The sequence below is a fragment of the Haliotis cracherodii genome, unplaced genomic scaffold (genome assembly GCF_022045235.1).
Source record: "Haliotis cracherodii isolate W230 unplaced genomic scaffold, xgHalCrac1.p SCAF_8, whole genome shotgun sequence".
Lineage (NCBI taxonomy): Eukaryota > Metazoa > Mollusca > Gastropoda > Lepetellida > Haliotidae > Haliotis > Haliotis cracherodii.
Genome location: NW_027266341.1, coordinates 52,911,927 through 52,939,398, shown reverse-complemented (window position 1 = coordinate 52,939,398; position 27,472 = coordinate 52,911,927). Strand labels below are relative to the sequence as shown.

Below are 27,472 nucleotides of genomic sequence, written 5' to 3'. Positions count from 1 at the left end.
ATGACCACATTGTTTAAGGTAATACAAAACCAAGCCATTGTCTGCTGATCAAGTAGTATAATTTACGTTTTGACACGATCCGTGTCGTCAATAGTCCCACAAAGATCGGATCTGTGGGTGATACTTGCACATGCTTGTTCGGCCTGTTGCCATAGTCACCGCTGATAATCAAAGATATCATAGCCATCATGAAGATTAACAAATGCCTTTTTATCAACGCCGCGTTGACTATAGTCAACAAACGCTATTACTATGGACACGTTATGTCGACATATGAACACGAGTAGAGCCTCTGTTGTGATTATCTTTCTTCTGCTTCAGACTGAGGGTAAGTACTGCTATCTATCATATGAATATGTTTTTATGTTAAAAGAAACATGTCTTAGAACGATCATAGTTAGATGTGTTTTGAGTACCAGTGTGCCAAATGGATCTGTGTTTGAAATAACTCGACACTTGGATATATTGAGTAAAAGATGTACAGTGTGAGTGAGTTGGGTTTAACGCCGCTTTTAACAGTATTCCAGTTATATCGCGGCGTGTCAGCTTAATGTGGGAGGAAAACCCGAAGTGATGCAGGTCTCAGACGTTTACCACTTCGGTGAAACCCACGAGCACGGGTATGGTACTGATAAACCTAGAAACATAATCGGGTGGAACCGGGATTCGAACTCAGAATCATAGGTTTCTGGCGTGCCCAAGGGACGCAACTCTGCACAGCGAATCGCGGCGCCTTAGACGACTGGGCCACCCGCGCCACCCGCGCCAACCGTGCCCCCTACATAATGTACAGCTTATTCGTAAACCTTTCTCATACTATTGTGCAAAAAAACAACACATGGTGTTACTTGGTTTGTTTTTTGTTTAACGCTGCATTCAGCATTATTCCACACAGACACACTGAAAGAGAGAGAGGGGGGTGGGGGGGGGGGGGGGGGGGGGGGGTGGAGGGGGAGGGGGGGGGGGGGGAGGGGGGGGGGGGAGGGTATATCAATACCGTCTGCGCGCATAATAAACGTACGCGTGTTAATGACCCCGAGGATAGATTCAGGGTCAGAATAGGTCTTAGTTGCGTCCCTTAGTCATGCCAGGAACCAATGATCGAAGGTTCGAATCCTAGATTCACCCTAATTGTGTTTTTTGCTTATCGGTACCATAAACACAAGTCTGGATTGCCTCAGCACTAGGCCTTAAAATAGACATTGTTCGGGGTTCCATTTGTATCATATTCTTTATTTTGTAGATGATATAAAATATTATCAACAGCTGGTTTGCCTGATCCAGATTCCATTGTTTACAAACAACCGTGGTATGTCTTCAACATTGCGGTGACTCCGGCTTAATACACAAGATATTCTATTTGATTTGAGATCAATATTCGTTTAGCTACCTGCGACCTGAGTACTTCATACGCATGACGTTTGTCCTGGTAAATATTACTGGATTACTGTTGTAGGTAGCCTGGCCACGAGGTGCTTGGTGCACGCAACCGGGAGATACATCTACCGCTACTGTGACGACTGCTGCGACTCCGGCAGGAATCGAAGATGTTGCACGAACACAGCAGATGTTAATGACAGGTAGAAACGTATATTCTTGCATCTGTCACTTGATTCCAGTAAATAGGCGACTGGCACTTACCTTCTCCATTCCCAGTATCACCGTGTCTCGCTTTAGACACTTAAAGGAGTTGCACGTTATAGTAACACCCACGATCAGTTACTTTTTTTGTGGAGTGAGTGAGTATTGTTTTACGCCGCTTTTAGCAATATTCCAGCAATATCACGGCGGGGGACACCAGAAATGGGCTTCACACTTTGTACCCATGTCGGGAATCGAACCCGGGTCTTCGGCGTGACAAGCGAACGCTTTAACCACTGGGCTACCCGACCGCCCCCTTTTTTGTGGACGATAGGTGATTTAATGGTTAGTGCGCCGCAATTTGCTTGGCTGATTGGTCTCAGTTGTGCACGGATCCGTTGGTGGCAGGTTCGAACTCCCTATATTCCACAATAGCTTGTTGGTTTTAAGGCGAAAAATGAACAGATTACTCGATCCGCTGTGGTAAAGCTGAAAATACTATTAGTTTACACAGCAGCGTGTATCCTACGCACTCACGTGTGGTGTTACGTTATTTTACAGAATCTAAGTCTGACTTAAGGAACTGTTCGTTACTGGCTCCTTAAGAATGAACTTCGATACTTTTTACCTCTATAGACGCAAATAATACTGAAGTCAATTCTAACAAATAAATATGTCAACAATAACAACTCGCAGCTTATTTGATCATTTAGACAATAAACGTTCAATGTAGAGTGAGTGAGTGAGTGAGTATGGTTTTACGCCGCTTTTAGCAATATTCCAGCAATATCACGGCGGGGGACACCAGAAATGGGCTTCACACATTGTACCCATGTCGGGAATCGAACCCGGGTCTTCGGTCTGACGAGCGAACGCTTTAACCACTAGGCTACCCGACCGCCCCGTTCAATGTAGACAACGAAACGAAATCGGTAACATCGTTCTGCGCAATAATTCAATATTAGCAAATAGACAAATGTCAATGAGCCTCAACGTCTTCAAATAGCCAACGACTGTAGTCAGCTAGTGTGCCTTACCTTAACAAATGCTTTGGGATCGCATATAATTTACGTATGCAGATCTACTTGCAGATATGTGTGAGGATAGTAGGGTAGCCTAGTGGTTAAAGCGTTCGCTCGTCCCACTGAAGGCCCAAATTCGATTCCCCACATGGATACAATGTTTGAAGCCCATTTTTGGTGTTCCCCCGTCATATTGCTAAAACGGCATAAAATCCAATGCACTCACTCATCATTGCGACTTTCACACTTCGAAAGTATAAGCTTGGATTTCGTTGAGCCTAGTTCATAATAATGAAAGAAGTGTTTTGTACACACTCTTACAGATGTGTTTACTTCCTGAAAAACATCTTCATTCAATTTGCTTTATCAAAATCTACTTTATATACAGAGTAAATGCCACCGCATTGTGGTTTATAAACACGTCGTCAAAAAGGAAGGCATTTGTATACAACGACAAAATACATACACTTGAGCCACGTGTAGGGTAATTAAATATATATGGTCAATGCGTCAATGCCAGTGTCAATTTTGCGCCAAAATACATTCAATTCGGCGTAAAAAGGAAAAAAATACATCAATTGATCAGTGAAGGTCAGTAATGACACCGGGCGATGACACCAGATTAACTTACATTTGTTTTAATACGGTAAAAGTACAGTAAACTACGGTTATAACGAACTCGACCACTAATTTCAGTTCGTAATAACCGTAGTTCGTTATAAGCATATATACGACATTTATACAACAAATGGTCGGGACTCAAAAATAAGTTCGTTATATCGGTCAGTTCGTTATATACGTGTTCGTTATAACCGTAGTTTACTGCATGAATACTTTTTGTTTCCACAGTTCCGTGGCAGTTGTTGGCGTGGTGTTCGGTTGTCTCATTGGACTTCTCATCCTTGGAAGTGGCTGTATGTACGTGTATAAGTTCTGTGTGGGGCCTGGTAAACCCAGCTCTGTACCACCCCCGAGCCTCACAAATCCTCACCCCCATAGCATCACAACAGATCATACGGGTAGGTCCTGACATACACATATAGAGTTTTTTAATGCAATATCAAGAATATCAAACCTACAAATAACATTTTATTTTTCTAGTTAATCACCTGTGGGTAATTAAACGCATGTGAGGAATTTTAGGTGCCAGTCTCGGAGTGTTGGTTCGATTTCCGGACGGGACTCTAAAAAGTACGAGAATCTGTACTTTACTCAGAAAGTGTTATAGCAAATATAAAATTTGTTATACATGTAATTAATCACAATATTTAGTTATGTTGCACATGGTGTGAAGGAATTATGCAACTCTCAAATGGAAAAAGCAACACCCCAAGGCATAAGTTATTTACGAGAAGGTAAATCTTAACCTCACAAAGTTGATAATGTCACATCTATATTTACATCTACATCTTGCAATTATTGATATACCAAATTTGACGTCGTATTATAAAATATCAATTATCATGTGTCAGTTGCAATGACAATAAATAGTAATGAATAATGACATGATTTTGAATGTGCAATGATTTAATCCTATAACTTTCAGAAGTCTGTGAACACCATCTGGACCCCCCAGCGTATACCCCTCCCGGCTCCCCTCCGCCGTACAGTCGTGACGGACCTACAGCTCCACCCTGCCGCACACACGCGTCACCATCACCCCTCTGGACCAGCCAGAACATGAGTGTCATCGCACCATCATCTTCACCCCCACCCCCATACACAGCATCCCCTCACCCAACACAGACTCTTCACTCCAGCCAACACCGGCACGACCGGGGTAGTGAAATCCAGGTCCTTCCTTATGTTTATTTTGATAGCATTTTTTACCATGATTTTTCCCGTCCAGATATTTGATCACAAAGATAACATTACTTTATTAAACTGGACACCGATGAAAAGGCAACAAAACACATCCGATATCATTGCTTTATTCGTGGAGAGAAAATTTAAGACATGTCTAGCAGAATACATGTTCTTAGTCCATGTTCTGTACTTGTATCTGCGGTATTAATAAACAACATTGTGGAATAGCAGAAATGGAAATCTTTGTTGAATGACGGAATGTATTTAATTCATGATTGTGTCGCCATTATAACAGAAGAGACCCCAAGAATCACTATCACATTGCGTTTCATTTGAGCCAATGCAGATGGCATTCAAAGGCATTGAAGCTTCTTATAATATTTAGACCGCCTCCGTGGTTGCGTGTAATGGTTAACATTCCTGATACAAGGCTACAAATAATGCACAATCCATGCTCTTGGAGCATGCTCAAAGTGCTTCATTATTACCCTGGTCATTCTCAGCTCCATTGGGAGTATAAACCCAAGTTGACTGTAAGGCGTGAGAAGATTAACAATCACATGACCATCCTACTGGGTACCCATTCACTGCTGAGTTGACAGGGGCATGTTTGGAACAAAGTCACTTGACCAGGGAGACACCACATGTGCTACCTGTGCTTCAGTGTGGGGCAGGACCGAAGCCCTCGAAACTCTTAGGAGCTGAGCTAGCGAACATGGTCATCCAAGGACTCTCCGCGACTAACACTGCTTAACTTCTGATTAGTGGCCCCCGCATCTGTGGTCTAGTGGTAGAGCCTGGAGAGCGGAAGGTCAGGGATTCGATCCCTGGCCACGTCATACAAAAAGACGTTAAAAGATTGTACTTGTTGTTACCCTGTCTGCCGCTCGGCATTAAGGGGCTAAAACAAGGACTGGTCGGCTCGGAGTCAGTATACTGTGTCTGAGTGGGGTATTTATGTTAAACTGCGGCATGGTATCTCAGTGAGCTAGCACTATAAATCGGCATCAGTCCGGACTAGTACAAGCAGCCACACACACACGTGCATGCACGTCGCTAAAAGTGCAATAATCTTTGACGCGACGTTAAACCCCATTTCACCTCACCTCACATCTTATAATATTTGGGTATTCAAAAGATAACTGATCTTCCACTTTGACAAGTAACATGTGAAAGCTTTGTACATAAACTATGATCACCATATCAACGACGTGATGTATATTACTACGAGTTCCTTGTATATTAATCTCCGTGATTTCATACTGTGTGACTTCACTCGATATTCTTATCACAATTATAATCAAAAGCAGTAAATCAATTCATATTCTCTGTCGCCATACTAATGCTATAAAACCGAATGCTATTCCAGTGAGCGGATTACAAGGGTCGGTGGGGTGGCCGACTGGTCAAAGTGTTCGCTATTCATCATTAAGGCCTGTGTTCGATTCCCACATGGGCACTATTTATATGCGATGGTCACCTTTGTTGCCCCCACCGTAATGTTGCTTAAAGCGGCGTAAAACTCAACTCAAATACAACTTACAAAAAAGAAAAATAGTGTCTTGATTGTCTGCGGTGGAAAATGTAACGAAACATATGCATAGTGTCCACGGGTTATGTCAACACACGACAAGAGTGATGATAAGCCAAGTTGGTCAACATGAACAAACACATACAATACAAGTGACGTGTTATGATTAAAATTAACTTCTACACATCAATATGATTGTTTGTTACCGAATCACTTGTCGATATGTGAAATATGAGTACAATTTAAATATAAACTTCTCTAATCGATCAGTATAAACGGTCTCGTTAACCAAAGGCAAAACGTTACAGTGTGTACAAGGTATTGACACGCATCCAAACTTGATCTACAAAAGGACCACCCCAATACCCAAGATGATCGCATTAATCGACTTCCAGACAGTTACTACATGTAACGACTGATCATCTGTGACCCACGTGATCTTAATGACTGTCGTTGGTTCGATCCCCGGCCGTGTCATACCAAACACGTTAAAAGATGATACGTGTTGGACTGGTCGTTTCGGAGTCAGTATACCGTTTATGAGTGGGGTATCCATGTTATAAAGTGACATGATCTCTCATTTGGCTAGCAGTATAATACCGGCATTATTCCGGGCTAGTACAAGCAGCCACGCGGGCGCATAATACACGCACGTTGCTATGTAAATGCAGTTAAAGGCGTCTTTAAATATCTTTTCCCCTCACCTCACCCACTGATACATATCTGTCGATATCATCCTCGATTTTCTGGTGAACAAATATCCATAATGTTACGGGATCCGTGAAGATCCGGGGTAGAATAGATCTTCAGCAACCAATGCTTGCCGTAAAAGGCGACTATGCTTGTCGTAAGAGGCGACTAACGGGATCAGGTAGTCAGCCTCGCTGACTTGGTTGATGCATGTCATCGTGTCCAGATTGCGTGGATCGATGCTCACGATGTCAATCACTGGATTGTCTGGTCCAGACTCGATTATTTACAGACCGCCGTCATATAGCTGGAATATTACCGAGTGCGGCATAAAACAACAAACCAACCAATCGTTTAGCACAAAAGCCATTCTGTTCTTCAGGCAAACTATCATTAGAGTCAAGCCAATAGGTGAAAACGGACATTCAACAATTGAGGTGCCAATTTTATCCTTCTAATATGAAGACAAGGCTCATTAGCTTCAACAAACAAACTTTCAGCAGGGAAAGTTCCAAATGCACGCTGACACAGTCTAAGACCCTTGTGGTGGATGTTGTTAAGCTCTTGTATGTACGAGTTATGACCTGGACCTTATATGAAACAGCCTCAACAAGTTCAGTTCCAATCAGTGTTCTATAGAGATGGGGCAGAGTTTGTTGGTCTGGCATTTGAAACGACCTTCAGTTTAATATCAAGGACGCTTAAGGATTAAGGATTAACATTGTTAAGTTGTGGATCCTTTTCCTTTGATGCTTCTGATCATATTCCCCACTTTATTCTATGATCTATTTTGGAAACAAGCTTTCTTCAAGTTTTTCGTTTAGTTTCTTCAATAGTTCTTCATGCTTTTGTACGGAAAACTTTCAGGGTCATTTGTTTTTTTCTTTCTTTTTGAAAATTCAAGATACTAAGTTAAAATGTCAAGATACTAAGTTGAAATTTCAAGATCATTATCTTGAAATTTAAACTTATACATCTTGAAATTTCAGCTTTTGTATCTTGAAATTCAACTTAGTATCTTGAACTTTCAACATAGTATCTTGAAATGTCAACCTAATATCTTTCAATTTCAAGAAAAAAGCAAGTGGTCCTAAAATGCTTCCGTATATTATTTCTAATTGTTTTAAATTGTCAGATGTGTATTAAATAGCTTCTTCTTCTTTTTCCCAGCCTGACTACAACAATCAGTATCACATCGTAAATATGTCGAGGTATGCGATATGTTTTGTAATAGCAATGAGTTTCAACAATGATGCCGTTGAGGGTGCCGTGTTCAGTTCCATGGTGGGTTTGTGATCTTCTGTGGTACTTGGATTAATCGCTTTCAGACTGTACTACCTCAAGATGAAGAGTGGTTGAATGAGTGTCTTCCTACTCCGAAGCTTGGGACGTTGTTCATTATCGTCTCACATGTGGACCCCGATGAAACGAATCTCAAAATAATACCTAAAATAATGGAGTCCCTCAACCCCAACCTCACACATCACTACTGTCAATGACTGCCAATATTGATGTTTACATTCTCCGTACCCCAGACACACGAAGAAAGTTGACAACCCCGATCTGTCATGTGTTTCAACATTAACCTGTAAATTTACTGCGAATGAGACTCATGGTACAACGATTTGAAAATGATGTAAATGATTTTCTTGTCAGTTTGGTTAGTTGAGGTTCTACTACACTAAATCAGTACAGATCAAGAGACATATGCAGGCTGTGATTGGATGATATTGTGTAAGATTTTTATGTCTTTTAAATGCACATCCATCCAGTAATACAAACTGTCCATATTTTTCAATATTTGGTGCTGACTTTTTGAACAAGATGACTTGTGCTTTATGTGAGCACAGATATTTTCAAGCAGGTGATATTTGGTGCGGAACTGGGGTTGGTGTGTTCAGCTTCCTGTACTCGGAAAAGGAGCTGGGTAACCTAGCCAAAATTTGTGTTTTTATTGCAGCTTTAAGGCCAGACTGTGCACATATGTAAATGTAATGGCTGTTGAATGCCTAGTTATTTTTTAAAAAGCTATAACGTTACTATAGAAGTCTATGGGAAAACATTTGGTTGTGTGTAACCTGTAGACTGCCGTTCATTCATTGATTGAAACGGGAGAAGGCTTTGTGTGGAAAGTAGGGGCGAATAAAAGAATTTTATGTGCGCTCCAAACGATACTCTTATAATGCCGATAATTTGAGAATGTTATAAATGATTCTATTTTAAATGTGTTAGTTGGGTTGCGTCTCTTTGAGTGAGTGAGTGAGTGAGTTGGGTTTAACGCCGCTTTTAACAGTATTCCAGTTATATCACGGCATGTCAGCTTAATGTGGGAGGAAAGCCCGAAGTGATGCAGGTCTCAGACGTTTACCACTTCGGTGAAACCAACGAGCATGGGTATGGTGCTGACAAACCTTGACACATAATCGGGGCGAACCAGGATTCGAACCCACAATCATAGGTTTCTGGCGAGCCCAAGGGTCGCAACTCTGCACAGCGAATCGCGGCGTCTTAGACGACTGGGCCACCCGTGCCCCCTGAAATACTAATGAATGTATAAAAACAAGGTCTCAATGTACCGAATGAAACTGGGAAAAGCTCGCGTGTGACAGATTTTCGAATCAAAATGTATTTATATACTTCAGTGTGAATGGCGGAGTTTCTGGAGTTGCGAAAAGTGATGGTTTGATTGTAGTGAACATAACACTTAATATTACACTGCAGTGAACATAACACTTGATATTTCACTGCAGTGAACATAACACTTGATATATCACTGCAATGAACATAACACTTTGACAGAACTTTTGTCATACAAGAGTTACCTCCCAGCAGATTGTCTCCCTTTATCGTAAGTGTCCGTTCACAAACTGTTGACGTCCTTTTTACGTTAGTTCCACATTGACAAGGCAAAATAATGATAGAATGTCATTTATGGAGTTAATATCGGTTCTTGCCGTTTTTCTCTTGAAACCCATCGTTATAAACTGTAACTTTCTCATGTAACTCGTCAATCGAGACTGTTCGTTTCGCAAAGCGGCACGTTTGTTACTTGACCAGCGTGTATTATTTCGCTCCCAAAAGCGGTCTCCTACATTTCAAGAATATTTGTTGTTAAAGTTGATTTTGTATAATATTATGATCATATGTAAATGTATGATAAAGAATTTTCATGATCCTAAATATGTTATTTTACTTTTGTTTATATTTTTTAAGATTTTGCAAACACGGAACTACTTTTTAAATTCGTAAATACAAGGGGTAGTGAAAGTCCCTGTGTGTGAGGTGGGGAGAATTTACATTTCAAGGTTTTACATTGTAAGGAAATAATTTAATTTTCCGGAGGACAACGACACAAAAAGTATATGATAAGTTGTATATTTACTGTGTCGAGTGAAATATCATGTTCCCCACATCTCGAAACGGGGTCAAAGGAGACATTTTCAAGAGTGGCGTAGTTGCCACTCAATATACTCTATCTTTTACGTGCGCTGCAAACCAATGATACTCTTTTTCTGATATGGATAATTGAGAATGTGATAAAGTTTCAGTCACCAAATAATCATACCGAGAGTGCTGCAGTGTACAAGGTTTTGCTAGCAGCACTCAATCTAAACATTGATAAGTGGAATGGTTCCCCTTGTAGAGGGTTGATTCTTAATTCATGCAGGATCACCCTGAAAAAATTGTGTTTACCCAAAACAGACAGTACATGTTTATTGCATTATTGTAAATATTGACTTGATGCTAGTTGGCAATGCAGTTTTATCTAATCGTGTGAACGAAACCATCTTTAAGAATTACATAGAGGATTAACCACTGTGTTCGGTTGTTACCGAAAAATCTACACACGAGTGATTAATCTGTCACGATTAGAACGAGGCTTTCTAAAAGTTGGTGAATGAGAGAAACCATCTTTAGGAATTACATACATTTATCACCCAAAACTGGCTCCCACAGGAGATATCGCTTGGATGAGATCAAGCGATATCTACACTGTAGATATCGCTGCAATGAAATTACATCACAATGCTTTGCAGACCATTGTGACGTCACTAGTTACCATGACGTCACAATCAAATGACATCACTAATGGATCTGATATTGAAGCTGTGAGCAGTACTTTTTACACTGAAGACACTGTTAATTACTATCTACAAATTTAAAAAGTTGGAAGAATGATGTTGGATGATAAATAAAATCTTACCCTCGTGTCTTTTGATATCAAATATATCAACACTCGTTGATAAAAGTGGCAGCATCTGTGTCATATATGCCGGTAAGACATTTAGACAAGAAGTTGGCATCCCCATATGGGCACCAAGTGTGCTAGCCTTCCTCCTACTTGATCTGTTTCTTTCTGCATATGAATCGGAATTTCCCCTCGGCATAAGCCAAGTATGCAAAGAAGTTTAATTTAAGCTCCGGGTATGTCAATTATCGGATATCTTCAATAAAAGTCAAGTAGCCATCTCCCTTTCACTTTCCAATAGTCAACTTTCCCTTTATGTCGAGCACTATTTGAGCAACTCTTGCCTTTACATTTATCAGCTACTGAGGCACGCCCTTTCTACTAAGATGTCAAAGAGCTTCATACAACTCTTGTTCAAAAGTTGTTAGTCCATGCAGGTAGCAAAGGTACTCGTTCTGTAAGTCCCCATGGTCCCCAGTATGGTGATCTATCTTCAGTGGTTGACGATCAATATCCCGGTTTTATCATATCTTGAGTATTGTTACATCTTTTTACAGTTCCATGCTAGTTTTATGTTCATATCTGTGATAGTCTAGTTTGTTTTACTGTCCTTTGTCGACAGGTTTTTAAATTGTCAAAATGTATTAATTATTGATGTATCAATTGATCTCGTCACCATATGGCTGAAATATTGCCGATGTGACGTTAAATCCCAACTCACTCACTCAAAAGTTGTTCGACCAAGGTTATAAAATTCAAGGCAAAGACATGTGGTGAGGTGAGGTGAAATGGGGTTTAACGTCGCGTCCAAGATTATTGCACTTATATAGCGACGTGCATGTACGTGTGTGTGTGGCTGCTTGTACTATTCCGGACTGATGCCGATTTATAGTGCTAGCTCACTGAGATACCATGCCGCAGTTTAACATGAATACCCCACTCAGACACAGTATACTGACTCCGAGCCGACCAGTCCTTGTTTTAGCCCCTTAATGTCGAACGCCAGACAGGGTATCAACAAATACAATCTTTTAACGTCTTTAGGTATGACGCGGTCGGGGATCGAACCCCGGACCTTTAGCTCTACGGGCGGACGCTCTACCACTAGACCACGGAGGCGGTTGGTGGAAATGTGGATGACATTTCAAATTCAACGCATCAGTTACAATAATGATGTCCAATGCAATTCCCTGTATTGACTTATGCCACAGATTCCCATGTTTTTCTTCAATTGGCAGTCGACTTGTCTTTGCATGTGTTTGTGGCGGGTGGGGCAGGATTCGCTTATCCTTTGGCGAACACCTGGTGCCATCACTAACTAACACATGTTCGTGATATGGACGGAATTTACAAATGGATTTCTTTTTCTCATGGAAAGGTTTTTGCAGTTTTTATTTCAAATTTTACTTTAGTGTTAAATAATAACTCCGGGATTTCGGGTTAGAATGGGTCCCCAGAAACCTACGCCGGTCGTTGGATGTGACCAAATGGATCGGGTGGTCAAATTCAATGACTTAGTTGATGCATGTCATCGTACCTCATGGGCGTCGCTTTACAGGCCACGATCATATGTTGCTGAGTAGGCTATGGCAACAAACAAACAAACAAACAAACTAATAGGCGTGACAGTATCATCCGTGTACATTGTTCTGTGCTGGTATACTCACAAATGCAATGTATTTTTAGGAATAGAAGAAACGTGATATAACTTTTTCGTTCGTTATGAATCTTCTCTGGGGATTGCCACATAGAAATGTTCTGCGTGATAGGGTGGGTAGTGGTCAGGTTGTGGGAGCGCTGTATCTTATCGTAAAGATTAACTATAATTATGGTTATTTCCTGTTGACAATATGCATGTTGCGCAATCTATCTATCTATCTATCTACATCGGATTTTTGGGTATGGGTCTGCTGTCGTATTAATTTGGAGACGCATTAATTTAAAGATTTGCCGTATATGACTATGAAACTTAATTAAAATGTTGCGTTATATATATATATACTACACACACACACACACACACACACACACACACACACACACACACACACACACACACACACACACACACACGATACTTCAATGAATACATTTAATGTATTTGCGAAACAAAATCATGAGTTTTAAGTAAAGGAACATATTCTCGCCCATGGGCCTGCCCATGGGCCAAACCTTTTTCTCGCCCATTCAATATCGCTATAAAATCGTTGAATTAAGTTAAAATGAGTTAAATTTTGTGTCATGATACTTCTTTCAATACATTTAATGCATTTGCGAAACAAAATCATGAGTTTTAAGTACAGGAACATATTCTCGCCCATGGGCCAAACCTTTTTCTCGCCCATGGACGAAATATTTCAATATCGCTAAAAAATCGTTGAATTAAGTTAGAATGAGTTAAATTTTGTGTCATGATACTTGAATGAATACATTAAATGTATTTGCGAAACAAAAACATGAGTTTTAAGTAAAGGAACATATTCTCGCCCATGGGCCTGCCCATGGGCCTACCCATGGGCCAGACTTCGCCCATGGGCAGGCCCATGGGCCACACTTCGCCCATGGGCAGGCCCATGGGCGACATAGTCTAAATATTGAGTTTTTAAACAATTTTTTTTTCATTTTTTCTTCCTTGGTATGTTCCCATGAAAACGGCATGTTTAATTTTGTAAATACCTTTAACCGAGACTGGGCAAAGAGCGTAGAGTTTCTGGACTTTTGGGTTTCCAGAATTAAAATGGGACGTGTTATACATACATACATACATACATACATACATACATACATACATACATACATACATACATACTTAAACAAAATATTATGCAAAAATTTGTTTGCACAAAACACACCCATGAGATGAGCAAATAAAATAAATGCTTGAAACTTCATTATTGCGCAATGTAACCCGAATTGCATGACGTCCAAGTTTCGAAATATGTGGCCAGTGTTTTCCTTGCGATATCTTTACCTTCGTGGAAACACAGACACGCCAGACCCAATTTGACAATCAGCACACACATAAAGCCGTGTTATCAGGAACCTGACTCACTCGGTTTGTCCTCAGTGTTCAAAATGGCTGCGAATATTCTCTTGCCCTTATGGATTTTACTTAGCTGTATTATAGGTATGTAAATGTTACATATTCATTTCACAGAGAAAACGGTAATTTAGATGTTTGGCAAGTTCAGAATGGACCACGTTCACGAACATGTTTGTCGTCAGTGTTCAAAATGGCTGCGAATATTCTCTTGCCCTTATGGATTTTACTTAGCTGTATTATAGGTATGTAAATGTTACATATTCATTTCACAGGGAAAACGGTCATTTAGATGTTTGGCAAGTTCAGAATGGACCACGTTCACGAACATGTATTCAGGGAGTTCCTCATTTGCATGGAATTCACTGTGTACATACAGTAAACTACGGTTATAACGAACACGCTTATAACGAACTAACGGATATAACGAACTAACTTTTAAGTCCCGACTGTATGCTGTAGGTATGCTGTATATATGCTTATAACGAATTACGGTTATAACGAACTAAAATTAGTAGTCCCTTTGAGTTCGTTATAACCGTAGTTTACTGTAGTTGACAACTAATGTCATGACCAAGTCTATAACAGTTCAAGCATTTTGTTAACACCAAATGGCACTTTTACATTTACGACATACCGATATATTAACGTATTGTAACAGTTCGTTAACGTCGTCTATGGTAATTGTAACTTGGACTACTTTATGTAATGATTTATGTCTGATTTTACCTGGAAAAAGGCAAGCTTTGGCTCAGTGATAGATCCAGCAAGCCATATTTTCGAGGGAGATTACACCGCGTCTTTGTTATTTGTTTGTTCTCCAGGTGCGCTTGCCGAAACTTGCTACGGGGCCTACGAATCAATCACCTGTATTTTCGGATGTTGTGAGGATTCGTTGTATGTTTACTGCTGTTTGAGTAATGGGTAAGTCAATGGTCAATGGTGTGTGTGTGTGTGTGTGTGTGTGTGTGTGTGTGTGTGTGTGTGTGTGTGTGTGTGTGTGTGTGTGTGTGTGTGTGTGTGTGTGTGTAACAACCCCTGGAACGATATTTCAGTTGTATCGCGACCTTTCAGTGTCGACATATGAGAGGTCCACCACCTTGATGAAACATTAGGTTGGCTCGAAGTTAGTATTATGTTCCAGGTATTAAGAAGTATTTTGTTCCAGGCATCAGAATTGAAGTGTATTCATTTGTTTTTCAAATGAAAACAAATTCTTTCTTCTTTTTTTAAATTGCTTGTCCAAAATCTTCGAAGCAGTTGAGCTACAATTTGCATTTACAATGAAACGAATGGTCTCCGAAGATATTCTTAATTGTCTCCTTCTTAAAATGTTATGTATATCCATAACTTCTCCTATGCCTACGTGTTCTCACGGATGGAGAGGGTCTGCCCGCGTCCTGCCAAATGAAGTGGGAAGATGGTACTTGTTGTTACCCTGCCAGGTGCTCGGCATTTAGGGGGATAGAACAAGGAGTGGTCGGCTCGGAGTCAGTATACTGTGTCTGAGTGGGGTATCCATATCAAACTGCAACATGGTATCTTAGTGGGCTAGCACACCCAAATTAGTCATTCTGTCATTTGTCCAGACTAGTACAAGCGCGCGCGCACACACACACGCACGCACGCACGCACGCACGCACGCACACACACACACACACACACACACACACAAACACACACACACAAACACACACACGTCAATGCATGTCGTTATATACGTTTAATAATCCTGAACGCGTGTTAAAACCCATTTCGGGCCGGTCGGGTAGCCTAGTGGTTAAAGCGTTCGCTCGTCACGCCGAAGACCCGGGTTCGATTCCCGAAATGGGTACAATGTGTGAATTCCATTTCTGGTGTCCCCCGCCGTGATATTGCTGGAATATTGTTAAAAGCTGCGTAAAACCATACTCACTCACCTCTGACAACAAAGGATCATTTTCTACTAACGGACAATGGATCCTGACTCGTGACAATGGATCCTGACTCGCTGTACAGCTAATTTCGGCGGCTGAGTCGCGGGGCCAACCTAGCTGAGAGTTAGCCAAGTTTAATAATATTATACAGTAACACTTACTACACTCCGACATACAATTTTGCCATTCGTCACCACTCGCCCCTTTCCGTAACCTGCAAGAAGACTCGTCCCACTATCGATGAATGTTATGTGCAAAAATACAACAAACCAATCAGAATGCGCGTATGATTTCAAGTTCTTCGTCAAAGAATCCCTCAGAAATAATTTTTGATTATACATATGTATTGCATCTAAAAATATACCCAAGACACAGCTAAATGTGTTCAATCATAATCCCGCATGTCCAGATGAGCTTTAAATTGCATCTGAAATATATATGATATGTGGGGAAATATATGTGAACCATAACGCAACGAGTTGACAATTGTTTTAGGTACAGTCGTGCCTCGTTTATACGGACACTTGCGTCATTTCACAATTCGTCCGTATAAACGAATTTCCGTATAACTGAAACCAGCTTCTTACTGGAAGAGTTACTTCCCTTCAATTATGCAACTCATGACAAAATTCCTTATACATATTGTTTTTATTAATTTCGGCGAAATCGTGTGTGAAGCGATCGGAAGATCGCACAACTCACCGTTATTAACAGCAACCACGGTCAGAATACCGCTATTGACGCCTTGAAACGAACTTTAGTTGACAGAGAATGGATACATATATCATAAATGACATACTTTGAGTCATATTTGTTTTTGTTTGACGATTCTATGTCAACATGAAATTCTCACGATCACGCGATCACGTGCGCGTGAGCCTTGACGGTGACTGGTCAGACTGGTTCCATGTAAAAAATAATACCCGAGAATAGCGATCAGCTGCTTCGCTTAGGGTTATTATTATTTTAAATATGTTTAGTAAAGGCTGCATATAATTAAGAAAATAATGGAATATATTATTCCTGATAAAAAAAATAGTTTCAGATACAATTGTTGTCAATCCTTGCATTAAAAATCCTATAAGGTTATATCATTGGGTGTGTCTTTACCGAATCACCGGTCGATTGTATGCCCGTTTGCGCTAATACGGAACCCGGTCGCAAAAAGTGAATTGGTCACGAATGCTATTCGCCTTGTCCCGGAATAACACGAGTTGGTCATGAATGACAATATTGCTTGAGATGATTTCTGGTAGAATCCTTCTTCTTGTAAATTGAACTGATCGTATACTGAATGAAATAATAAGTATTTAAGACAGGTCAAGGTCAAGGTCAATATAAAGCCAATTCGACAAATATTGGGGAGGTCAAGGACACTTGACGAGGACTAAACACAACCTTGACTGGTTTCCGTGGCCGGTTGATAACTGGATGACGTCTTTCCCTTCTTCCGGAGATCTTTGTGTGAACACTATGTAACAAGCTCCTCACCATGACCAGCGCGACACTTTCGGTAACATCGCTGCCACCAGTGTGGGTGCGGCCATGATAAGACACTTTCCCTGACCCCAATGCAGTATCTTTTGTACTTTTGTTTATGTCTTTTGGAATGCCATCATAGTCAATTTCGAAAAGGTTTACGACTGACCATATTTCCCAGATAAAATTACCCTTTTGTATGTTTAATCAGATTGGTTCGAGACTGCTGACTAACGGAAAATCAACCAACTTCACCCTTACATTCTTACTATATCAGTAACATAATTGTAATGAAACCGAAATTCAAATTGACAAACAAAGAATGTAATTTGGCAGGGGTAAGAGCATTCGGCGTCACGGCAGTCATCACTTGTTTGTATTTGTTTGTTTGTTGTTTAACGCCTCTCTCAACAATATTCCAGCTATATGACGGTGGTCTGTAAAATAATCGAGTCTGGACCAGACAATACAGTGATTGACATCATGAGAATCGATCCACGCAATTGGGATCGATGACATGTATCAACCAAGTCAGCGAGCCTGACCACCCGATCCCGCTAGTCGCATAGTCGCCTTTTACGGCAAGCATGGGTTGCTGAAGACCTATTCTACCCCGGAATCTTCACAGGTCCACTTGTTTGTAAACATAATGGCCCGTCGGTTGCGAGCATGGTTGTGGTGACCTATCATCTCTGTGAGGAGCTTAACAAAATAGAAGTAAAGGGACATTACTCTAAACCACGATTCGTCAATCCGGAGATTTGATAATTCACTGGAAACTGAACCGTCCTGATAAAGGGAGATACACAGGTATTTTTTACTGGTACGATATAAAAGTGGATATAAAAGGTCATATGACAAAGCCTATCAAAACTGACATAACACCTTAACTCTTGGAGGTGAGGTGAAATTGGGTTAACGTCTCGTCTAAGATTATTGCACTTATATAGCGATGTGCATGCACGTGTGTGTGTGTTTAACATGAAAACCCTACTCAGACACGGCTCGGAGCCGACCAGTCCTTGTTTTAGTCCTTTATGCCGAGCGCCGGACAGGGTAACAACACATCTTTTAACGTCTTTTGGTATGACGCGGCCGGGGATCGAACCCCGGACCGTCCGCTATCCGGACGCTCTACCACTAGACCACGGAGGCGGTCTTTACTCTTGGAAATGAATGTACCATCTAAGTTTTAAAAATATTTATAATTCACTCCATTTGGACTTTTTATACATTAACATACTAATTATTTAGGTGAATACTTAGATATTTGACACAAAAATCATAATATGTATATTAATCTTCATGTGAACTTTAGGACTGCAAGACTTTACAATAAGTGACTCTGTTCCTTGTGTTTTCAATAAACCTTGTAAAATGTCAATATTGTCTGGTCTGAAAAGTGACAAAACAGGATTAATGTGTACTGAAAAGTCGCAAAATCGTATATTATCTAAATTCGTCTACCACACAAGCCTCACAATCTCAACATTCGGACCTACTGCTGTTTATCATTAATGATTTAGCATGTCACATGCACACAATCCACGCGTACAAAATGGACTATTCAATTGGGCAAAGAACCTCGCAGAGTTACGTCCCGTAGGTGTGCCAGAAACCTTGACCTTCGAATCCCTGATGCGCCCAGGGCCCCGTTCCACAAAGCGATCTTAGCGCTAAGGTGATCGTAACTTCCTCACTTTAACATAGGCTTACAGTCATCGTAGCGCTAAGACCGCTTTGTGGAGCGGGGCCCTGGTGTTGTTTCCAACTAAGTGAGCACCAAACTGTTCGTGTTGGTTTCGTCAAAGTGGTAAACGTCAAGTAGCTGTATCACCTCGGGTTTTGTCCATACATGAACTGACAGGCCGCCATATAACGGAAATACTGTTCAAAGCAGGGTTAAACCCACAAACATCACTCACCGTGCAAGGGGAGCTGGGACGGAACTGTAACCCGTGCTGGGTGAAATGGGTTTTAGTGAGTGAGTGAGTACGGTTTCACGCCGCTTTTAGCAATATTCCAGCGATATCACGACGGGGGACACCTTAAATGGGCTTCACACATTGTACCCATGTCGGGAATCGAACCCGGGTCTTCGGCGTGACGAGCGAACGTTTCACCCACTAGGCTACCCGACCGCCCCGAAATGGGTTTTAACACGCGTTCAGGATTATTAAACGTATGTAACGACATGCATTGATGTGTGTGTGTGTGTGTGTGTGTGTGCCCGCGCGCTTGTACTAGTCTGGACAAATAACAGAATGACTAATTTGTGTGTGCTATCCTACTGAGATACCATGTTGCAGCTAGATATGGATACCCCACTCAGACACAGTATACTGACTCCGAGCCGACCACTCCTTGTTCTATCCCCCTTAATGCCGAGTACCAGGCAGGGTAACAACAAGTACCATCTTCCCACTTCATTTGGTAGGACGCCGGCAGACCCTCTCTATCCATGAGAACACGTAGGCATAGGAGAAGTAATGGATATACATAGCATTTTATGATTTTCTACCTTCGGAGACCATTCGTTTCATTGTCAATGCAAATTATAGCTCAACTGCTTCGAAGATTTTGGACAATCAATTTAATAAGAGGAAGAAAGAATTTGTTTTCATTTGAAAAATATATGAATACACTTCAATTCTGATGCCTTGAACAAAATACTTCTTAATACCTGGAACATAATACTAACTTCGAGCCAACCTTGTTTTTTTACCTTAATGACGACGGCAGGCAGGGTAACAACAAATACCATGTTTAAATGTCTTTTGGTATGACTCGCCCGGGGATCGAACCACCGACCTCCCGCTCTCCGGGCAGAGGCTCTATCCACTAGACCATGGAGGCGGCCGAATCGACAAGAACGGGTATTTAGTGTCTGAATAGTACTTCATGGACAAATGCCAAATCTAAATTTAAACAGATGCACTGTGTGCCCGTACCCCAATATAGTGCTTATCGGCCCCAACACACCATCATCATTATCATCATTATTGTTATCATTATTATTTACAGACTAAAATTTCAAAATGCAGCAAAGAGGGTTTGGGTGATCCTGGCACAGTCAGGCTGGTTAGGCTCATCATCAGCTCAGGGCCCTTGCCCCCTCTACACGCAGCCCAGACAGCGAATGGGACTTCAAACCCACCCAGAACCTTTCGGAGAACGTGTATTATTATTATTATTATTATTATTATTATTATTATTATTATTATTTCAGAGCTGGTATTGGTATCATCTGCGCATGCCTGACAGTTGTCCTCAGCGTCATAGGCGCATGTTGTCGACGTGCTTATGCAAATAACAACCGGAGACCTCACACTGTGATACAGACGGTCGGGGCGCCTTCCGTTGCAGTGGTTGGGAGCACCCAGAGTAAGGATGATCCACGTGACTACGCTAAACATTACAAGGGGGCATGGAATTTGCCGTCTAGAGATTGGCGTGTCAAAAAACTAGGATCATGGGTCGAATCCCAGATTCGTCATGGTGTGGTTTCTTGGTTTATCGGTGCCATGCCCGGTCATATCGTTTATATATCGTTGGTATAGCGTTTCAAACCTGCATCACTTCGCACCCTTGCACATTTGCACATTTGGTTGGCACACCGTGATATGACTGAAATTCTGTAGAAAGCTGTGTTAAACCAAATTCATCATCAAAAGTCAGCGAGCCTGACCACCGGATCCCGTTTTACTGATCGATGCTCATGGTATTAATCACTGGATTGTGTGGTCCAGACTCGATTATTTTACAGACCGTCATATAGCTGGAATATTGCTGAGTGCGGCGTTGAACAAGCAAACAAACAAACAAACAAACAAAACAAATCATCATCACTTGCTTACTAAGCATAACATAATAGTGAGTGAGTGAGTTGGGTTTAATGTGGCTTTTAACAGTATTCCAGCTTTATCACGGCGTGTCAGCTTCATAAGCGGTGGGATCAAAGCTCGAAGTGATGCGGGTCTCAGACATTCACCACTTTGGTGAAACCGATGGTGCTGATTTAGCCGGAAACATAGTCGGAGCGAACAGAGATTCGAACCCACAAACATTGGTTTCTGGTGCCAAAGGGCAACAACTCTGCACAGCGAATTGAGGCGCCTAAGACGACTGGGGACCAAGTGCACCCCACATAACATAATAAAAACATCAAAGTGTTTTTATTGAAATTCTTACTCGTATCTGCCAGATAAAAGAATCCAAACTAAATTTGAAAAAAAATGTTGAAGCCAAACACTGAAACTTGAATAGATAAAACGATGAAATGAATTTATTATTAATAATGCAATTTGATATCGATGTGAATATGACCATTTTCAGATCAGTACGGCTTCAGTAACCAGCAGATGGTGTCACAATTTGATCCTCCTGCCTACCCGGGACCTGCATCAACCCCACCCTATCCGGGACCCCCTCCAGCCTACTCTAACAAGGTGTAGCACACTACTGATGAGTGAAAGTGCCAAACCCACATGGCTAAAAAGGAGGAATGCTGACTGCACGGCGCTGAACGCACGTCCTTGGAAGATAATCATCAAACAGGTCTTTTCTGGAAATGAGATCAATCTGATTGACATGTATATAATACACAAAATGTAATGTTTGACATATATTTAATGCTTTGTTAAAGAAATTCATGGATTTATAATCATCTTACAACTGTTTACCATACAAACTAATGTTTTACATACATGTAATATTTTGATAAAAATATGATTAATATAATTATCATAAATATTATTTAAGATCTCATATCTAAACCAAAGTGTCGCTTTTATGTGTTCATTGTAGATCGCATTTATCACAATAAAATGTTCTTTATAAATATCATGTCTCTGTTTTTGTGTTATTCCGAGACAAGGTTGGCCCAACTCAGACACAGTATACTGACTCCGAGCCGACCAGTCCTTGTTTTAGCCCCTTAATGCCGAGCGCCAGACAGGTTAACAACAAGTACAATCTTTCAACGTATTTTGGTATGACGTGGCCGGGGATCGAACCCCGGACCTTCCGCTCTCCGGGCGGACGTTCTACCATTATACCACGGAGGCTGTCAGTAAACAGACAGACACGCAAACGTACATAAATTATGCAATGTATGTCACCCAGGTTTTACCTTGTTTTGACTGAAATACTGTTTAAACAGCGTCAAGGAGCCGGGTATCGAATGGTACGGTCCTAACGATTTGGCCATCGTACCATGTTTGTATGGATCCGTTCTTTCAGTGACTGGTTTGCTTGGGCCAGACATTTGGCCACGACAGATTAACTGTAGCAATATGAAAGCATCGACTGATCCTTAAGTTCTTTTGAGAAGTATATAACTACAAAGGATGACTCCAACACATTATTATTGAGAACACACAGACAGGTTAAGGACATCCCATAAGGGGTCACGTAGGTTAAGGTGAGAAGGCTAAGGTTGAGGTTAAGAAAGGGGCGAAACTGAAATATCTTCCGATGTAACCCTTTAAACGCTCTAGCAATACTGTAGCATGTAAATATCATTCTGGACCGAACTATCCAGTGGTTAGGGTTAGGGTTAAGGTTAAAAGGATTAGGGTTAAGGTTAAAAGGTTACGGTTAAGGTTAAGGAACAGGCACAAATGTAATATCTTGCCATGTAACTTTTTTTATGACACTGAAAACATCGGTTTAAAATAATCAATCGTTTTTTTGTCTGTTTCTTTGTTTGTTTGTTGTTAAACGTCACAGCAGCATTGCAGCATGTAAATAATTATTCTGGACTAAACTATCCAGAGATTGATAAATAACCAACGATTCACGCAGTAGGGGCATGGTGAAACGTACTCAACCGTGTCACCGTGCCTTACCGTCCTATCTGTCCGAGCATCAATGGTCACTTGTCATTTTGAACATTTTAATTGAGCGGTCGAAGATAGCACGGTGTAATATCGCTAAAATATACGCCATCTTCATTTATGAGTGAGTGAGTTGGGTTTAACGCCGCTTTTAACAGTATTCCAGTTATATCACGGCGTGTCAGCTTAATGTGGGAGGAAAGCCCGAAGTGATGCAGGTCTCAGACGTTTACCACTTCGGTGAAACCCACGAGCACGGGTATGGTGCTGACAAACCTAGAAACATAATCGGGGCGAACCATGATTCGAACCCACAATCAAAGATTTCTGGCGTGCCCAAGGGATGCAATTCTGCACAGCGAATCGTGGCGCCTTGGACGACTGGGCCACCCGTGCCCCTCTTCATTTATTGTCCACAAGCTAATACCACTATGTCAAAGAACAACAGGTTGAGACATTTCAAGCATGTCCCTGTCAGTGTGTTTGATTAACCACATCAAATTAAAAAATGCCCTCTCTGAGTACTTGCGTTGTACACAGCCAATTAAGTAGGTTTAGATAAAGTCGTTTTTTCTCGAATCTATAACTTCGTGCAAACAAACAAACTTGATGCTTTTCAAACGCCCCCTCTATGTGAGGTGAGGTGAGGTGAGGTGAAATTGGGTTTAACGTCGCGTCCAAGATTATTGCACTTATATAGCGACGTGCATGCACGTGTGTGTGTGTGTGGACTGATGCCGATTCATAGTGCTAGCCCACTGAGATACCATGCCGCAGTTTAACATGAATACCCCACTCAGACACAGTATACTGACTCTGAGCCGACCAGTCCTTGTTTTAGCCCCGTAATGCCGAGCGCCAGACAGGATAACAACAAGTACCACATTTTATTGTCTTTGGGTATGATGCGGCCGCGGATCGAACCCCGGACCTTCCGCTCTCCGGGCGGACGCTCTACCACTAGACCACGGAGGCGGTCTCCCCACTAGGTCATTGGTAGAGTACTGCCCTTCAAGTGCTTGGATGATAAAAGGCATTCGTGTTAGCGCTAAATATTTACCCCGTGTATGTACATAAGAACATGGTGATATCTGCCTAACACGTCTTGGCACGTTTTACGTGAGTGTGAGTGAGTGAGTTGGGTTTAACGCCACTTTTAACAGTATTCCAGTTATATCACGGCGTGTCAGCTTAATGTGGGAGGAAAGCCCAAAATGGTGCAGGTCTCAAACGTTTACCACTTCGGTGAAACCCACGAGCAGGGGTATAGTGCTGACAAACCTAGAAACATAATCGGGGTGAACCGGGATTCGAAGGTTTCTGGCGTGCCCAAGGGACGCAACTCTGCACAGCGAATCGTGGCGCCTTAGACGACTGGGCCACCCGTGCCCCCTGTTTAACGTGAGGCTATCATATGTATTAAACATGTTACATAACATCCTTATTCGTTGAGGAATCTAGCTGATGTGCCGGTAGTACCCATCCTTCTAATACCTTGAATGTAAGGTCTGTGGGTTCCTGAAATACCGGTTTTGTATTCTGTCCGGACTTTTAATGTTTGTGAGACAAGGGAGATAACTCGAGTTGTTGACGTGCAAGCCGTGTGCTCCGAGAATAAAAACGAATGGCCACTACCCGATTCCGGTTGGGTCTGTCTATTTCCACGTAAACAATCCCCTGCGATGACACTCGACTCGTCACCCTGATTAGCCAGTCGCTGTGTGTTTGTAACACGCCCTGCAAGTCGGTTGACTGGCCGCGTCATACTATTTAAAAGATCGTGTGTTTGTCCCGTCCTAGAATGTCAAGACCATGCCCCAGCCCGGGCTAGGTTAAAACAAGAATTGCAGTTAGATCCGCTATCTGTCATAGATCTCCTAAAGCCAAGAGATGCAATAGCGAAGGCCAAACTAACTCTATTTCTGAGAGATGGACAGCTGCACGAACGTATATAAACAGAGCAGCCAAGGATAAAAATGAAATCATATCAACGCAAAAACAGAAATTATCTGAACACCGAACTCACAATAGATATGTGTACCCTTCTCACACACAGGAGTCCCAAAGAGGGACAGGTCAGCCGAAATTGCCTAGGCAGAAGGCGACCTCTTAAACACTTAATGCAACAACAACAACGTCCCGTCCTAAGTGGTCCTGTGCGCATTTCGAATTCTCATACTCAAAGTCCGATGGCAGTCACAGGATTTAATTGTTTTACGCCGCTTTTAGCAATATTCCAGCAATATCACAGCGGGAGACACCAGAAAGGGGCTTCACACATTGTACCCATGTCGGGAATCGAACCCGGGTCTTCGGAGTGACGAGCGAACGCTTTAACCACTAGTCTACCCGACCGCCCCATCACCAAAAGAGAACTCTCAGAAGCTATTGAAATCCGCCATCACAAACCTTTGATCAATAGAGATCAAGGGTAATATATCTCGTCTGTCTATGAAGATCTGATTAAGCAATAGACAATTTTATTTAGCATCCGCTTGTCACAACTGTATCATCCCTTTGATACATACTGCATATCTGGCTTCACTACCCTTGTGCTTCATTACCTGTTTGTTATTTGTTATTCTTACCAAATATAAATGTTTTAAAATATATTTTATTAAACAACGTATCTTTTATCAGTTTAGCCAGACAAGAACAAGTTGGATACACAACTCTCCCAAGGCAGTACTGTAAAACGTGAAATTAATGTGAGCGTGAATTAAATGCGAAAAATGCGAGTGGTCTTTGCTTGCATTATTAAACAACGGATTTATTTCAACAATAAGACATTTTGGATAGCAGAAAAACCAACTTAGACATACCCTGAAAACAAACAACTATGTATTCCACATCAATGTTTATTGAGCAGCACTTGTAACAAGTATATAAACAATGTCATTCAAACACTGATTACATCCTGTGAATTGGCACTGTTGGGGTCAAGACAAGCGTTCAACTCACTTATGTCATCACTGATCACACCTGCAAGTCCACACAGACACCACCCAACACGGTGTCTTTGCTCTTTGCGACTGCATCAAAGGCCGACACGAGCCAGCGCGCACGTATTGTTTTAGCTGAAGTACTCTACTCAGCGCTAATAAGCAGTGCTATTTGGTGTGTGATTGGATTAATGTAAGGATGGATTAATGTGAGGATTCTCCTGTAAACCAGACAGAGGACTTCTGTTTAGATATAAATCCACTGATGCTTGAGTGGACGGGGTGTCGCATTCATATTGAGTCGCATTTTTGGCTAGGGGCCAGCGGTCGCATTCTTTGGGAGACGCATTAATTTCACGTTTTACAGTATTCTACCGATTTTTTAAACATAAAATCCAGTTAGAACATTATCTGCTATCACTACCCTTAAGACTCAGTATCCCCAATATTAACATAAGATCCACAAATCATAGATCACCAACAGAAAAGGGGCGACGGAAAAATATTCCAGGGGAATACAGAATTTGCAGTCACTGTAATATAGATGACGAATATCACTATCTACTAATATGTCCTTTTCTGCATTACTTGCGTAAGTTCTATACACAAAAGAAGTATTTTACAAGACCTAGTGCGGTATGACTTGATATGTTGCTAAAATACAGAGAGTTTATTAGAACAAAGAAACCTAGCAAATTTTGTAAAAGGAATACACGTGCGAGTGTGATGCACAGCTGACGCACGTCTGCCTCGTGCCTGGTGTCACATCATGTATCTTCACTTGTACCTTCAATATGTCACAGTCCCGTGAAGATTCCGGGTTAGAATTGGTTTTCAACAACTCATGCTTGTCGTAAGGGGCGACTAACGGGACCGGGTGGTCTGGCTCGCTGGCATGGTTGATGCATGTCATCGTAACCCAATTGCATGGATCGATGCTCATGATGTCGTTCTCTGGATTGTCTGGTCCAGATTCGATTATTTACAGACCGCCGTCATATAGCTGGAATATTTCTGATCGCGGCGTTAAACAACAAACAAACAATTCAATATGTCACAGCTGTGACGTTGAAGCGAATAAGCGTTTTGTTGTTGTTGTTGTACTATACTCCATTAAATTATCTACTTGTTATCTATTACCGTTGTTGTCAATGTTTATCCGCTGCTTATCACGACACGTCATGCATGTATACCTCTCATCACTTGGTTGACGTCACTCGAGCTTGATAACGGTGTAATAAACAACATCGAAACGTCGCTATATCCAATAAACCAGAAGTTGTTATCTACAAAGTTGTACGTTTTTCTTTTTATTTGCCAACTTCTAGAATGCCATTAGACAGTTATTGTTGATGTTGGTCCGGCGGTTGTTGTTACCGAACTGGTCTCAAAGATTAGAGGAGAGCTGGTTTCCTTCAATCCAAGAAGAGGTGACATAG

The 27,472-nt window shown here is 41.5% G+C and overlaps 2 protein-coding genes across 2 annotated transcripts; both read left to right on the top strand.

Annotated features, from left to right (window-relative positions):
• The first annotated feature begins 252 nt into the window (after positions 1-252).
• LOC139450656 (uncharacterized) lies at positions 253-4,632 on the top strand. Its single transcript, XM_071232450.1, has 4 exons — positions 253-328; positions 1,457-1,580; positions 3,453-3,622; positions 4,150-4,632. Exons 1-4 carry the CDS (start codon positions 253-255, stop codon positions 4,458-4,460), a joined length of 681 nt encoding a protein of 226 aa, XP_071088551.1. The 3' UTR covers positions 4,461-4,632.
• Positions 4,633-14,038: 9,406 nt separating this feature from the next.
• On the top strand, positions 14,039-22,035 carry LOC139450587 (uncharacterized). Its single transcript, XM_071232342.1, has 4 exons — positions 14,039-14,104; positions 14,684-14,783; positions 20,484-20,638; positions 21,590-22,035. Exons 1-4 carry the CDS (start codon positions 14,053-14,055, stop codon positions 21,706-21,708), a joined length of 426 nt encoding a protein of 141 aa, XP_071088443.1. The 5' UTR covers positions 14,039-14,052; the 3' UTR covers positions 21,709-22,035.
• Positions 22,036-27,472: the final 5,437 nt, after the last annotated feature.

What these genes read in the sequence shown, in the direction of transcription:
- LOC139450656 (XM_071232450.1), top strand. Translation starts at nt 253, where the DNA reads ATGGACACGTTATGTCGACATATGAACACGAGTAGAGCCTCTGTTGTG. An exon ending in TCTTCTGCTTCAGACTGAGG is followed by an intron (nt 329 to 1,456) that starts GTAAGTACTGCT and finishes TTACTGTTGTAG; the next exon opens with GTAGCCTGGCCACGAGGTGC. An exon ending in CATCACAACAGATCATACGG is followed by an intron (nt 3,623 to 4,149) that starts GTAGGTCCTGAC and finishes TATAACTTTCAG; the next exon opens with AAGTCTGTGAACACCATCTG.
- LOC139450587 (XM_071232342.1), top strand. Translation starts at nt 14,053, where the DNA reads ATGGCTGCGAATATTCTCTTGCCCTTATGGATTTTACTTAGCTGTATT. An exon ending in TTTACTTAGCTGTATTATAG is followed by an intron (nt 14,105 to 14,683) that starts GTATGTAAATGT and finishes TTTGTTCTCCAG; the next exon opens with GTGCGCTTGCCGAAACTTGC. An exon ending in AGTGGTTGGGAGCACCCAGA is followed by an intron (nt 20,639 to 21,589) that starts GTAAGGATGATC and finishes GACCATTTTCAG; the next exon opens with ATCAGTACGGCTTCAGTAAC.